The sequence below is a fragment of the Oncorhynchus mykiss genome, chromosome 29, assembly GCF_057628025.1.
Source record: "Oncorhynchus mykiss isolate SJ-2025 chromosome 29, ASM5762802v1, whole genome shotgun sequence".
NCBI lineage: Eukaryota > Metazoa > Chordata > Actinopteri > Salmoniformes > Salmonidae > Oncorhynchus > Oncorhynchus mykiss.
Genome location: NC_143050.1, coordinates 47,522,487 through 47,539,559, shown reverse-complemented (window position 1 = coordinate 47,539,559; position 17,073 = coordinate 47,522,487). Strand labels below are relative to the sequence as shown.

The 17,073-nt window shown below is 41.1% G+C and overlaps 1 protein-coding gene across 2 annotated transcripts in view; it reads right to left on the bottom strand.

Moving 5' to 3' along the window:
• The window catches only part of LOC110509541 (solute carrier family 12 member 2), a 139,578-nt gene extending 122,916 nt beyond the window's left edge, over positions 1-16,662 (bottom strand). For both annotated transcript variants that reach the window (XM_021590462.3, XM_021590463.3), the window contains exon 1: positions 14,338-16,662. In XM_021590462.3, coding sequence (XP_021446137.2) covers positions 14,338-14,883 — 546 coding nt within the window. In that variant the 5' untranslated portion in view covers positions 14,884-16,662. The remainder of the gene's footprint in view (positions 1-14,337) is intronic.
• Positions 16,663-17,073: the final 411 nt, after the last annotated feature.

The window sequence follows — 17,073 nt, the reverse complement described above, 5'->3', positions numbered from 1 at the left end:
ATGGGGCTTTGGTGACAAAACGGATGGCACTGTGATAGACTGCATCCAATTTGTTGAGTAGTGTTGGAGGCTAGGCTACATGAGGTGTGATACTAACCTTATTTAAACATATAGGACTATGGGCTAGACTACATGAGGTATGATACAAACCTTATAGGACTATGGGCTAGGCTACATGAGGTATGATACAAAACATATAGGCCTACGGGCTAGGCTACATGGGGTGTGTGATTGTGATTCGAAAAAGGCTTTGTTTCTTGCCTTATGCTGAGAATCATTCACAAGTGATTTGCTAATATTGTCAACCACCACAATATTCTTGATTTAATCTAGATCTTTAAATATACTAAATAACATGTGAAATTTGTTTTGATTTAGAATGGACCATTATCATGCACCAAATGAACCATGGGTGAAAAAAGTGCATCTATGCACTTAAATAGTGAATGGAGGATGCTTTTCCCGTGGTTCATTTTCATGCCAGCCAGGTAGGCTATACTCATGTTGTAAAGATAAACAATGCTTAATATTAGGAAAGTTGAGAAGTAAATATAGTAGACCTAGTCTATAGAAAGCTGATGGGATCCTCCTCTTTTTAATAGAGGCCATCACTTGGATCTCTCACGCAATTGCATAGCCTATAAAAATGTTGCACCTCATGAGCTCTCATGAAGTGTTTGATTCGATTTTTGATTACATTTGCATTGATGTCAGAGTGATTAGAGGGACAATAGAGTGCCAGGCAGTTAGCAAGTTCGGGTGGCTACTAATGACCATCAGAGCTTGGAGAAGCCCAATTAGCACAGCTAAACGGTTACGTGAAATTTGACTGCCTTCATGACTCGTGACCGCCAATGTGGCAGTAATACGTCACCTTAACAGCCCTAACCACAGGTGGACTCCAATCAAGTTGTAGAAACATCAAGCATGATCAATGGAAACATGATGCACCTGAGCTCAATTGAGTCTGATAGCAAAGGGTCTAAATACTTATGTTAATTTTTAATACATTTGCAAAAATGTCTAAAAACCTCTTTTCGCTTTGTCATTCTGGAGTATTGTGTGTGATGAGGTCAAAAAAAATGTAATCAATTTTAGAATATGGCTGTAACGTAACAAAATGTGGAAAAGGGGAAGGGGTCTGAATATTTTCCGAATGTACTGTATTCCCATGAAACTGTGATAAAAAATTTGGCATGCAGACGCAGCTGAAATTTCACTGGTAAAACGTGAACAATTATCATTCACAAGTGACTGATGATGCCATGGCCCATTTTGAAGTTAGGCATGCCTAACTTTAGTTACATTGTTTTTTTACCCTTATTTTACCAGGTAAGCAGACTGAGAACACATTCTCATTTACAGCAACAACCTGGGGAATAGTTACAGGGGAGAGGAGAGGGGATGAATGAGCCAATTATAAGCTGGGGATGATTAGGTGGCCATGATGGTATGAAGGCCAGATTGAGAATTTAGCCAGGACACCGGGGTTAACACCCCAACTCTTATGATAAGTGCCATGGCACCTGTTTAACGTCCCATCCGAAAGACAGCACCCTACACTGGGCAATGTCCCCAATCACTGTCCTGGGGCATTGTGATATTGTTTTAGACGAGAGGAAAGGGTGCCTCCTACTGGCCCTTCAACACCACTCCCAGGAGCATGTGTGTGGGCATAGGCAGATGTTGCAATTGGAGGATGTAATGTATCCATATTTGATAATGGTGTATTCATCAATTGGCTAAATCTGTCAGTACAAACTTTGAGGGGGTGGGGGGTGGTGCAAAATCTTTTTATTAATGTAGCCTACACTGTCCTGCAAAATCATCTTGTTGTCAGCAATTGGGTATTTTAAATGTGGTCACCCTACTCAAGTGGGAACTGTCAGATACACAGACATATTGCTAGGTAAACAAATGTGTTTTTGCTAAGGCCTAAGTGAAACACCCTATTGATTGTCAATTCCTGTAGTGACTATTTCCTACTTTGTGAAAAAAGCGTTCACTCTGTTTACTGAACTGTGCGTTCTCTGCGCCGCTTAAGCTGATATCCAAATTAGAGGTTGACAGATTTAAAACTCAGCATAGGGCGATTAATTAGGGCCTATTTTTCAGTTTCCATAATAATCGGTAATCAGCCTTTTTAGATGAGGATTAGGGCCTATTACAATGCAATCCACGAGGAGACTGCGTGGCAGGCTGACCGCCTGTTATGTGAGTGCAGTGTCAAAAGGACCTTGTGGCTGTAAGGAGCCAAGGTAAGTTGCTAGCTAGCATTAAAAACTTATCTTATAATAAAACAATCAATCTTCACATAATCACTAGTTAACTACACACGGTTGATGATATTACTAGGTTAACTAGCTTGTCCTGTGTTGCATATAATCAATCAGTTAATTTATCATCAAATCACAGCCTACTTCAAATTCGCCAAATGGGTGATTTAACAAAAGCGCAGTCGCGAAAAAAGCACAATCTTTGCACAAATGTACCTAACCATAATCAATGCCTTTCTTAAAATCAATACACAGAAGTATATGTTTTTAAACCTGCATGTTTAGCTACAAGAAATTCATGTTAGCAGGCAATATTAACTAGGGAAATTGTGTCACTTCTCTTGCGCTTTGTACAAGCAGAGTCGGGGTATATAACATCAACTCTACACAAGCAGAGTCAGGGTATATAACATCAACTCTACACAAGCAGAGTCAGGGTATATAACATCAACTCTACACAAGCAGAGTCAGGGTATATAACATCAACTCTACACAAGCAGAGTCAGGGTATATAACAACTCTACACAAGCAGAGTCAGGGTATATAACATCAACTCTACACAAGCAGAGTCAGGGTATATAACATCAACTCTACACAAGCAGAGTCAGGGTATATAACTCTACACAAGCAGAGTCAGGGTATATAACATCAACTCTACACAAGCAGAGTCAGGGTATATAACATCAACTCTACACAAGCAGAGTCGGGGTATATAACATCAACTCTACACAAGCAGAGTCGGGGTATATAACATCAACTCTACACAAGCAGAGTCGGGGTATATAACATCAACTCTACACAAGCAGAGTCAGGGTATATAACATCAACTCTACACAAGCAGAGTCAGGGTATATAACATCAACTCTACACAAGCAGAGTCAGGGTATATAACAACTCTACACAAGCAGAGTCAGGGTATATAACAACTCTACACAAGCAGAGTCAGGGTATATAACAACTCTACACAAGCAGAGTCAGGGTATATAACATCAACTCTACACAAGCAGAGTCAGGGTATATAACATCAACTCTACACAAGCAGAGTCAGGGTATATAACATCAACTCTACACAAGCAGAGTCAGGGTATATAACATCAACTCTACACAAGCAGAGTCAGGGTATATAACAACTCTACACAAGCAGAGTCGGGGTATATAACATCAACTCTACACAAGCAGAGTCGGGGTATATAACATCAACTCTACACAAGCAGAGTCGGGGTATATAACATCAACTCTACACAAGCAGAGTCGGGGTATATAACATCAACTCTACACAAGCAGAGTCAGGGTATATAACATCAACTCTACACAAGCAGAGTCAGGGTATATAACATCAACTCTACACAAGCAGAGTCAGGGTATATAACATCAACTCTACACAAGCAGAGTCAGGGTATATAACATCAACTCTACACAAGCAGAGTCAGGGTATATAACATCAACTCTACACAAGCAGAGTCAGGGTATATAACATCAACTCTACACAAGCAGAGTCAGGGTATATAACATCAACTCTACACAAGCAGAGTCGGGGTATATAACAACTCTACACAAGCAGAGTCGGGGTATATAACATCAACTCTACACAAGCAGAGTCAGGGTATATAACAACTCTACACAAGCAGAGTCAGGGTATATAACATCAACTCTACACAAGCAGAGTCAGGGTATATAACAACTCTACACAAGCAGAGTCAGGGTATATAACATCAACTCTACACAAGCAGAGTCAGGGTATATAACATCAACTCTACACAAGCAGAGTCAGGGTATATAACATCAACTCTACACAAGCAGAGTCAGGGTATATAACATCAACTCTACACAAGCAGAGTCGGGGTATATAACATCAACTCTACACAAGCAGAGTCAGGGTATATAACATCAACTCTACACAAGCAGAGTCGGGGTATATAACATCAACTCTACACAAGCAGAGTCAGGGTATATAACATCAACTCTACACAAGCAGAGTCAGGGTATATAACATCAACTCTACACAAGCAGAGTCAGGGTATATAACATCAACTCTACACAAGCAGAGTCAGGGTATATAACAACTCTACACAAGCAGAGTCAGGGTATATAACATCAACTCTACACAAGCAGAGTCAGGGTATATAACATCAACTCTACACAAGCAGAGTCAGGGTATATAACATCAACTCTACACAAGCAGAGTCAGGGTATATAACATCAACTCTACACAAGCAGAGTCAGGGTATATAACATCAACTCTACACAAGCAGAGTCAGGGTATATAACATCAACTCTACACAAGCAGAGTCAGGGTATATAACATCAACTCTACACAAGCAGAGTCAGGGTATATAACATCAACTCTACACAAGCAGAGTCAGGGTATATAACAACTCTACACAAGCAGAGTCAGGGTATATAACATCAACTCTACACAAGCAGAGTCAGGGTATATAACATCAACTCTACACAAGCAGAGTCAGGGTATATAACATCAACTCTACACAAGCAGAGTCAGGGTATATAACATCAACTCTACACAAGCAGAGTCAGGGTATATAACATCAACTCTACACAAGCAGAGTCAGGGTATATAACATCAACTCTACACAAGCAGAGTCAGGGTATATAACATCAACTCTACACAAGCAGAGTCAGGGTATATAACATCAACTCTACACAAGCAGAGTCAGGGTATATAACATCAACTCTACACAAGCAGAGTCAGGGTATATAACATCAACTCTACACAAGCAGAGTCAGGGTATATAACATCAACTCTACACAAGCAGAGTCAGGGTATATAACATCAACTCTACACAAGCAGAGTCAGGGTATATAACATCAACTCTACACAAGCAGAGTCGGGGTATATAACAACTCTACACAAGCAGAGTCGGGGTATATAACATCAACTCTACACAAGCAGAGTCAGGGTATATAACAACTCTACACAAGCAGAGTCAGGGTATATAACATCAACTCTACACAAGCAGAGTCAGGGTATATAACATCAACTCTACACAAGCAGAGTCAGGGTATATAACATCAACTCTACACAAGCAGAATCAGGGTATATAACATCAACTCTACACAAGCAGAGTCAGGGTATATAACATCAACTCTACACAAGCAGAGTCAGGGTATATAACATCAACTCTACACAAGCAGAGTCAGGGTATATAACATCAACTCTACACAAGCAGAGTCAGGGTATATAACATCAACTCTACACAAGCAGAGTCAGGGTATATAACATCAACTCTACACAAGCAGAGTCAGGGTATATAACATCAACTCTACACAAGCAGAGTCAGGGTATATAACATCAACTCTACACAAGCAGAGTCAGGGTATATAACAACTCTACACAAGCAGAGTCAGGGTATATAACATCAACTCTACACAAGCAGAGTCGGGGTATATAACATCAACTCTACACAAGCAGAGTCGGGGTATATAACATCAACTCTACACAAGCAGAGTCAGGGTATATAACAACTCTACACAAGCAGAGTCAGGGTATATAACATCAACTCTACACAAGCAGAGTCAGGGTATATAACATCAACTCTACACAAGCAGAGTCAGGGTATATAACATCAACTCTACACAAGCAGAGTCAGGGTATATAACATCAACTCTACACAAGCAGAGTCAGGGTATATAACATCAACTCTACACAAGCAGAGTCAGGGTATATAACAACAACTCTACACAAGCAGAGTCAGGGTATATAACATCAACTCTACACAAGCAGAGTCAGGGTATATAACATCAACTCTACACAAGCAGAGTCAGGGTATATAACATCAACTCTACACAAGCAGAGTCAGGGTATATAACAACTCTACACAAGCAGAGTCAGGGTATATAACATCAACTCTACACAAGCAGAGTCGGGGTATATAACATCAACTCTACACAAGCAGAGTCAGGGTATATAACATCAACTCTACACAAGCAGAGTCGGGGTATATAACAACTCTACACAAGCAGAGTCAGGGTATATAACATCAACTCTACACAAGCAGAGTCAGGGTATATAACATCAACTCTACACAAGCAGAGTCAGGGTATATAACAACTCTACACAAGCAGAGTCAGGGTATATAACAAATCTACACAAGCAGAGTCAGGGTATATAACATCAACTCTACACAAGCAGAGTCAGGGTATATAACATCAACTCTACACAAGCAGAGTCAGGGTATATAACATCAACTCTACACAAGCAGAGTCAGGGTATATAACATCAACTCTACACAAGCAGAGTCAGGGTATATAACAACTCTACACAAGCAGAGTCAGGGTATATAACATCAACTCTACACAAGCAGAGTCAGGGTATATAACATCAACTCTACACAAGCAGAGTCAGGGTATATAACATCAACTCTACACAAGCAGAGTCAGGGTATATAACAACTCTACACAAGCAGAGTCAGGGTATATAACATCAACTCTACACAAGCAGAGTCAGGGTATATAACATCAACTCTACACAAGCAGAGTCAGGGTATATAACATCAACTCTACACAAGCAGAGTCAGGGTATATAACATCAACTCTACACAAGCAGAGTCAGGGTATATAACAACTCTACACAAGCAGAGTCAGGGTATATAACATCAACTCTACACAAGCAGAGTCAGGGTATATAACATCAACTCTACACAAGCAGAGTCAGGGTATATAACATCAACTCTACACAAGCAGAGTCAGGGTATATAACATCAACTCTACACAAGCAGAGTCAGGGTATATAACATCAACTCTACACAAGCAGAGTCAGGGTATATAACATCAACTCTACACAAGCAGAGTCAGGGTATATAACATCAACTCTACACAAGCAGAGTCAGGGTATATAACATCAACTCTACACAAGCAGAGTCAGGGTATATAACATCAACTCTACACAAGCAGAGTTAGGGTATATAACATCAACTCTACACAAGCAGAGTCAGGGTATATAACATCAACTCTACACAAGCAGAGTCAGGGTATATAACATCAACTCTACACAAGCAGAGTCAGGGTATATAACATCAACTCTACACAAGCAGAGTCGGGGTATATAACAACTCTACACAAGCAGAGTCGGGGTATATAACATCAACTCTACACAAGCAGAGTCAGGGTATATAACAACTCTACACAAGCAGAGTCAGGGTATATAACATCAACTCTACACAAGCAGAGTCAGGGTATATAACATCAACTCTACACAAGCAGAGTCAGGGTATATAACATCAACTCTACACAAGCAGAGTCAGGGTATATAACATCAACTCTACACAAGCAGAGTCAGGGTATATAACATCAACTCTACACAAGCAGAGTCAGGGTATATAACATCAACTCTACACAAGCAGAGTCAGGGTATATAACATCAACTCTACACAAGCAGAGTCAGGGTATATAACATCAACTCTACACAAGCAGAGTCAGGGTATATAACATCAACTCTACACAAGCAGAGTCAGGGTATATAACATCAACTCTACACAAGCAGAGTCAGGGTATATAACATCAACTCTACACAAGCAGAGTCAGGGTATATAACAACTCTACACAAGCAGAGTCAGGGTATATAACATCAACTCTACACAAGCAGAGTCGGGGTATATAACATCAACTCTACACAAGCAGAGTCGGGGTATATAACATCAACTCTACACAAGCAGAGTCAGGGTATATAACAACTCTACACAAGCAGAGTCAGGGTATATAACATCAACTCTACACAAGCAGAGTCAGGGTATATAACATCAACTCTACACAAGCAGAGTCAGGGTATATAACATCAACTCTACACAAGCAGAGTCAGGGTATATAACATCAACTCTACACAAGCAGAGTCAGGGTATATAACATCAACTCTACACAAGCAGAGTCAGGGTATATAACATCAACTCTACACAAGCAGAGTCAGGGTATATAACAACAACTCTACACAAGCAGAGTCAGGGTATATAACATCAACTCTACACAAGCAGAGTCAGGGTATATAACATCAACTCTACACAAGCAGAGTCAGGGTATATAACATCAACTCTACACAAGCAGAGTCAGGGTATATAACAACTCTACACAAGCAGAGTCAGGGTATATAACATCAACTCTACACAAGCAGAGTCGGGGTATATAACATCAACTCTACACAAGCAGAGTCAGGGTATATAACATCAACTCTACACAAGCAGAGTCGGGGTATATAACAACTCTACACAAGCAGAGTCAGGGTATATAACATCAACTCTACACAAGCAGAGTCAGGGTATATAACATCAACTCTACACAAGCAGAGTCAGGGTATATAACAACTCTACACAAGCAGAGTCAGGGTATATAACAAATCTACACAAGCAGAGTCAGGGTATATAACATCAACTCTACACAAGCAGAGTCAGGGTATATAACATCAACTCTACACAAGCAGAGTCAGGGTATATAACATCAACTCTACACAAGCAGAGTCAGGGTATATAACATCAACTCTACACAAGCAGAGTCAGGGTATATAACAACTCTACACAAGCAGAGTCAGGGTATATAACATCAACTCTACACAAGCAGAGTCAGGGTATATAACATCAACTCTACACAAGCAGAGTCAGGGTATATAACATCAACTCTACACAAGCAGAGTCAGGGTATATAACATCAACTCTACACAAGCAGAGTCAGGGTATATAACATCAACTCTACACAAGCAGAGTCGGGGTATATAACATCAACTCTACACAAGCAGAGTCAGGGTATATAACATCAACTCTACACAAGCAGAGTCAGGGTATATAACATCAACTCTACACAAGCAGAGTCAGGGTATATAACATCAACTCTACACAAGCAGAGTCAGGGTATATAACATCAACTCTACACAAGCAGAGTCAGGGTATATAACATCAACTCTACACAAGCAGAGTCAGGGTATATAACATCAACTCTACACAAGCAGAGTCAGGGTATATAACATCAACTCTACACAAGCAGAGTCAGGGTATATAACAACTCTACACAAGCAGAGTCAGGGTATATAACAACTCTACACAAGCAGAGTCAGGGTATATAACAACTCTACACAAGCAGAGTCAGGGTATATAACATCAACTCTACACAAGCAGAGTCAGGGTATATAACATCAACTCTACACAAGCAGAGTCAGGGTATATAACATCAACTCTACACAAGCAGAGTCAGGGTATATAACATCAACTCTACACAAGCAGAGTCAGGGTATATAACATCAACTCTACACAAGCAGAGTCAGGGTATATAACAACTCTACACAAGCAGAGTCAGGGTATATAACATCAACTCTACACAAGCAGAGTCAGGGTATATAACAACTCTACACAAGCAGAGTCAGGGTATATAACATCAACTCTACACAAGCAGAGTCAGGGTATATAACATCAACTCTACACAAGCAGAGTCAGGGTATATAACATCAACTCTACACAAGCAGAGTCAGGGTATATAACATCAACTCTACACAAGCAGAGTCAGGGTATATAACAACTCTACACAAGCAGAGTCAGGGTATATAACAACTCTACACAAGCAGAGTCAGGGTATATAACAACTCTACACAAGCAGAGTCAGGGTATATAACAACTCTACACAAGCAGAGTCAGGGTATATAACATCAACTCTACACAAGCAGAGTCAGGGTATATAACATCAACTCTACACAAGCAGAGTCAGGGTATATAACATCAACTCTACACAAGCAGAGTCAGGGTATATAACATCAACTCTACACAAGCAGAGTCAGGGTATATAACATCAACTCTACACAAGCAGAGTCAGGGTATATAACAACTCTACACAAGCAGAGTCAGGGTATATAACATCAACTCTACACAAGCAGAGTCAGGGTATATAACATCAACTCTACACAAGCAGAGTCAGGGTATATAACATCAACTCTACACAAGCAGAGTCAGGGTATATAACATCAACTCTACACAAGCAGAGTCAGGGTATATAACATCAACTCTACACAAGCAGAGTCAGGGTATATAACATCAACTCTACACAAGCAGAGTCAGGGTATATAACATCAACTCTACACAAGCAGAGTCAGGGTATATAACATCAACTCTACACAAGCAGAGTCAGGGTATATAACATCAACTCTACACAAGCAGAGTCAGGGTATATAACATCAACTCTGCCAGGACCTAGGATCAAGAGAGACGCTCAAGTGTTTTAGTACTATATCTCTTGACACAATGATGAAAATAATCATGGCCTCTAAACCTTCAAGCTTCATACTGGACCCTATTCCAACTAAACTACTGAAAGAGCTGCTTCCTGTGCTTGGCCCCCCTATGTTGAACATAATAAACGGCTCTCTAGCCACCGGATGTGTACCAAACTCACTAAAAGTGGCAGTAATAAAGCCTCTCTTGAAAAAGCCAAATCTTGACCCAGAAAATATAAAAAACTATCGGCCTATATCGAATCTTCCATTCCCCTCTATTTTTTTTTAAAAGGCTGTTGCGCAGCAACTCACTGCCTTCCTGAAGACAAACAATGTATACGAAATGCTTCAGTCTGGTTTTAGACCCCATCATAGCACTGAGACTGCACTTGTGAAGGTGGTAAATTACCTTTTAATGGCATCAGACCGAGGCTCTGCATCTGTCCTTGTGCTCCTAGACCTTAGTGCTGCTTTTGATACCATCGATCACCACATTCTTTTGGAGAGATTGAAAACCCAAATTGGTCTACACGGACAAGTTCTGGCCTGGTTTAGATCTTATCTGTCGGAAAGATATCAGTTTGTCTCTGTGAATGGTTTGTCCTCTGACAAATCAACTGTAAATTTCGGTGTTCCTCAAGGTTCTGTTTTAGGACCACTATTGTTTTTCACTATATATTTTACCTCTTGGGGATGTCATTCGAAAACATAATATTAACTTTCACTGCTATGCGGATGACACACAGCTGTACATTTCAATGAATCATGGTGAAGCCCCAAAATTGCCCTCGCTAGAAGCCTGTGTTTCAGACATAAGGAAGTGGATGGGTGCAAACTTTCTACTTTTAAACTCGGACAAAACAGAGATGCTTGTTCTAGGTCCCAAGAAACAAATATCTTCTGTTGAATCTGACAATTAATCTTAATGGTTGTACAGTCGTCTCAAATAAAACTGTGAAGGACCTCGGCGTTACTCTGGACCCTGCTCTCTCTTTTGAAGAACATATCAAGACCATTTCAAGGACAGCTTTTTTCCATCTACGTAACATTGCAAAAATCAGAAACTTTGTCCAAAAATGATGCAGAAAAATTATTCCATGCTTTTGTCACTTCTAGGTTAGACTACTGCAATGCTCTACTTTCCAGCTACCCGGATAAAGCACTAAATAAACTTCAGTTAGTGCTAAATACGGCTGCTAGAATCCTGACTAGAAACAAAAAATGTGATTATATTACTCCAGTGCTAGCCTCCCTACACTGGCTTCCTGTCAAAGCAAGGGCGGATTTCAAGGTTTTACTGCTAACCTACAAAGCATTACATGGGCTTGCTCCTACCTATCTCTCTGATTTGGTCTCTGCCTGGCCGGTTCCCCTCTTTCCACTGGGATTCTCTGCCTCTAACCCTATTACAGGGGCTGAGTCACTGGCTTACTGGGGCTCTCTCATACCGTCCCTGGGAGGGGTGCGTCACCTGAGTGGGTTGAGTCACTGATGTGATCATCCTGTCTGGGTTGGCGCCTCCCCTTGGGTTGTGCCGTGGCGGAGATCTTTGTGGGCTATACTCAGCCTTGTCTCAGGATGGTAAGTTGGTGGTTGAAGATATCCCTCTAGTGGTGTGGGGGCTGTGCTTTGGCAAAGTGGGTGGGGTTATATCCTTCCTGTTTGCCCTGTCTGGGGGTGTCCTCGGATGGGGCCACAGTGTCTCCTGACCCCTTCTGTCTCAGCCTCCAGTATTTATGCTGCAGTAGTTTGTGTGTCGGGGGGCTAGGGTCAGTTTGTTTTATCTGGAGTACTTCTCCTGTCCTATTCGGTGTCCTGTGTGAATTTAAGTGTGCTCTCTCTAATTCTCTCTTGGAGGACCTGAGCCCTAGGACCATGCCTCAGGACTACCTGACATGAAGACTCCTTGCTGTCCCCAGTCCACCTGGCCGTGCTGCTGCTGCAGTTTCAACTGTTCTGCCTTATTATATTTTTGGACCATGCTGGTCATTTATGAACATTTGAACATCTTGGCCATGTTCTGTTATAATCTCCACCCGGCACAGCCAGAAGAGGACTGGCCACCCCTCATAGCCTGGTTCCTCTCTAGGTTTCTTCCTAGGTTTTGGCCTTTCTAGGGAGTTTTTCCTAGCCACCGTGCTTCTACACCTGCATTGCTTGCTGTTTGGGGTTTTAGGCTGGGTTTCTGTACAGCACTTTGAGATATCAGCTGATGTACGAAGGGCTATATAAATACATTTGTATATGCAGCATTTTGGGACAGCCTGGCTCGTTGCGAACTGTGGGAAGACCATTTCTTCCTAACAAAGACTAATTCATTTGCCAGAATTTTACATAATTATGACATAACATTGAAGATTGTGCAATGTAACAGCAATATTTAGACTTAGAGATGCCACCCGTTCGAGAAAATACGTAACGCTTCCGTATTTCATTGGAAGAATAAACGTTTTGTTTTCAAAATGATAGTTTCCGGTTTTGACCATATTAATGACATAAGGCTCGTATTTCTGTGTATTTATTATATTATAATTAAGTCTATAATTTGATATTTGATAGAGCAGCCTGACTGAGCGGTTGTAGGCAGCAGCAGGCTCGTAAGCATTCATTAAAATAGCACTTTACTGAGTTTGCCAGCAGCTCTTATGCTTGAAGCACAGTGTTTAGCACAAAGCACGCTGTTTATGACTTCAAGCCTAATCAACTCCCGAGATTAGGCTGGCAATACTAAAGTGCCTATAAGAACATCCAATAGTCAAAGATATATGAAATACAAATGGCATAGAGAGAAATAGTTAACACGTCATAATTCCTATAATAACTACAACCTAAAACTCAACGGGGAATATTGAAGAACTGGGAATATTGAACCACCACCATATGTTCTCATGTTGGGGCGGCAGGGTAGCCTAGAGGTTAGAGCGTTGGACTAATAACCGGAAGTTCACATCCCTGAGCTGACAAGGTACAAATCTGTTGTTCTGCCCCTGAACAGGCAGTTAACCCACTGTTCCTAGGCCGTCATTGAAAATAAGAATTTGTTCTTAACTGACTTGCCTAGTTAAATAAGGTAAAATAAAAAAAATGTTCTGAGCAAGGAACTTAAACGTTAGCTTTCTTACATGGCACATATTGCCCTTTTACTTTCTTCTCAAACACTGTTTTTGCATTATTTAAACCAAATTGATCATGTTTCATTATTTATTTGAGACTAAATAGATTTTATAAAATAAGTGTTCATTGTTCATTCAGTATTGCTGTAATTGTCATTACAAATATATAAATAAAAATTGGCTGATTAATCGGTATCGGCTTTTTTTAGTCCTCCAATAATCGTAATCGGAGTTGAAAAATCATAAACAGTTGACCTCTAATCCAAAAACTCACACTATTCAAGTACAAAGAATAGGTGTATCCTATTCACACGAGTTTCTATGCGCAAAACTCCTTTTCACACATTGACTTCTCACCAATGTTAGGCAAAATGAGCCATTAAACAATTTAGGATTGACCGCAACAATGTCAAAATTACAACTAAATACAGAAAGCTGGCTAGCAAAAAGAAAGTTGCTTTCAAGACAACTGCGAAATCGGAAGAAAAACAACGAGGTCGAATCATGACTTCGGTGATCTTCAGATCGGAGAGTCGTAGCTCTGGAAAGAGGTTTCCAAACACGGATTTCCGAGTTGCTTGACCATTCAACACATATGTTCGCAGTCGGAGCTCGTTTTTCCCCCAGTTGTCGTGAACGCACGGAAGTCGGAAGTCGCAGTTCCCAGCTGTTATGAACGCAGCATCTGTCCAAGCAGGCGCTATGGCTCTAGCGTCCGTTTCAAAAACATACATTCGCGGTTGCTTACCTTGTCAAGTTCGTCGTGCAGCTCCGAAAGGGTGGGTCTTATCAGCTTGTCCCCCAGCGGAGCAGCACTTTGCCGGTAGAAATCTATGTTAGGCACAGCATCGATGGTGTTGTGGCCAAAAGTCCTCAGGTAATAGGTGTTTGTATGGGTGTCGTAGTGGTAGTGATGCTGGCCTCCTGTCGAAGAATGCAGGCTGCCCTCGCTCATTACGGTGTCTCCATTCTGGAAGCCTTCAGCGGGCACTACTTCTGGTGGGCTCGCTCCACTGGGATCCATAAAGTTCACCACTCGGAACCGGCCTTTTGCCTCACCACCCGCCGCTGGCTCCGGACCTTCGGGGGTGGCTTTGTCGCCAGATGCAAGCGTGGAATCCGTGCTGGGCGTTTTATCAGCGGCGCTGGCTGCTTCAGCCACTAGGTCCACCTGGAACCGACTCGAGCTGGATGTCGGGCCGGCGGGCTCCAAACCTGTATCCACGGTCAGTCCCTCAATTTCTGGCGCCTGTTTCTCTTCCTGAACCGGAGGCGTGGAGTATGGCGCTGACATTGCAACTATTACTGATGAATGGACGAGCTTGCAGAGACAAACCTAGCTAGCTAAATGTCCAGCACAACTCGTGTACAATAGCAAAGCTTCACTGCTGCTAAAACCAAATTATTTCTGACAAAGTTAGCGAACACTCTTGATACCACCCAAGTGGAGGAAGACCGTTTGGATATTCGCTCCAACAGAAACGCAGTGCAACCGAATTGAGAAAAGGTAGTCCAGACATGCGGATAGCTACGAATGGAGAAGGATGGCTTGCTAGTTGCCTCACTAACGTTATATACACTACAGAGGAAAAAGGCATCAAATTTCAGCCCTGGCAAACGAATCTTCAAAACGCTTCACGGTCCTCTCGCTTTCAGCACACTTGTACGAAAGTGAATCAAATCCGCGGTGTAATGTTTTAGAGTGGATGCTGCATTGACCTTGGTGCAACTCCACCTAGACTCCCATTGCATCCTCGCTACAATACACACTGCAGTAAGGCATTCAGATACCGACTGGTAGCATGAGTTCCAAACGGGGGGTAGAGCTCGCGAGATTTCAGCGCATCCTTTTTTAAAGGGAAAAGGGGGAAGGCGTGTTATTTAAAATGTTACCTTATGTAAAGGATGTACCAGAAACATTTAAAGTCTGTAGTTGCGGTGGCGAAAAAGTAATGCAATCAAAAAAGCAACCAAAAAGATGACCATTAAATTAAAGTTGCCTACCATACATTATGATAGAAACTATTACAAGTTTAAAGTAGTGTCAATTCATACAGTGTAATTGACAGGATGTCCAGAAAAAAACGTAGAATTTTGCCTGATCTTATTGCTATGTAATAATTTGAGTCAGATACTTTTTTCAGTTCAAAGTTACTTTAATAGTCAAACATATCATTATGATGTAGTTAGTCATGTGTGGCTTATTTTTCAAATTTAATTTATGAAAATATATACTACTTGGCAGATGTGCTTAGAACTTGCCTTTAATGTAAACAATATGTGGAGATGAGATGTAGACATAGCCCACCCTTTCATTTTCTAAGATCTTGTCATGATGTGTAGTTTTGTAGGTAAAGTTTTGTGCCTAAACTTTAAAACTCATCCACCTGTTTGTGATCATGACAATGGAGAGGGCATGATGTAGCCTCTAGCAAGATAAAGATCTGTAGTTTTACACCATGCCAATCAGTAATTGGTCTGTGTTTGGAGGTTGGCCAGGTCAAATGCACCATGTTGTATTTCTTGTTTTTCACCAACTCAATTAGGAGCGACCTTAAATGTACTGTACATCTTGAGGTTCATTGGAACTTTTGTCCCCACAACAAAAAAACTATTCAGATAATGGTTAAACTAGGCCTAATCTCTGTTGTTTGTAGTCTAGATACAGGAAAAACAAAAAAGATCACATTACTGTGTGTTTTCTTGTAAGCCACATTACTGATGCAAAAGTATCTTAGCGGGCTGTCAGGGGAGTGGCTGTCCAAGGCTCATTGTTGTGGCTGTGTTTAGTGTTACATGCATAGATCATATTTATATCAATGGATCGTCAGCAATGTGTCACCACACCCCTAATTCCTGATCAGTCCCCTCCCCACAACACACTCTACCCTCTCCAAGCCTACCAAACATTTGTGGTAACACTTTACTTAAGGGTATAATGCATTTTCTGTGAACAATTGTTTTTAATTGGGTCACAAAGGCAACACAATTCATTAAAAAAAAAAAAATCCTCCTTTTTGAACAACCCCACCCCACCACCTCACACCATCCCAAAAATACCTCTGGCGGCCGCACCCCATCCACAACCTCTGTCAACACTTACAGTTGAAGTCTGAAGTTTACATACACCTTAGCCAAATAAATTTAAACTCTGTTTTTCAAAATGTAATCCTAGTAAAAATTCCCTGTCTTAGGTCAGTTAGGATCACCACTTTATTAAAAAAATGTGAAATGTTAGAATAATAGTAGGGAGAATAATTTATTTCAGATTTGATTTCTTTCATCACATTCCCAGTGGGTCAGAAGTTTGCATACACTCAATTAGTATTTGGTAGCATTGCCTTTAAATTGTTTAACTTGGGTCAAACATTTCAGGTATCCTTCCACAAGCTTCCCACAATAAGTTGGGTGAATTTTGGCTCATCCCTCCTGACAGAGCTGGTGTAACTGAGTCAGGTTTGTAGGTCTCCTTGCACGCACACAC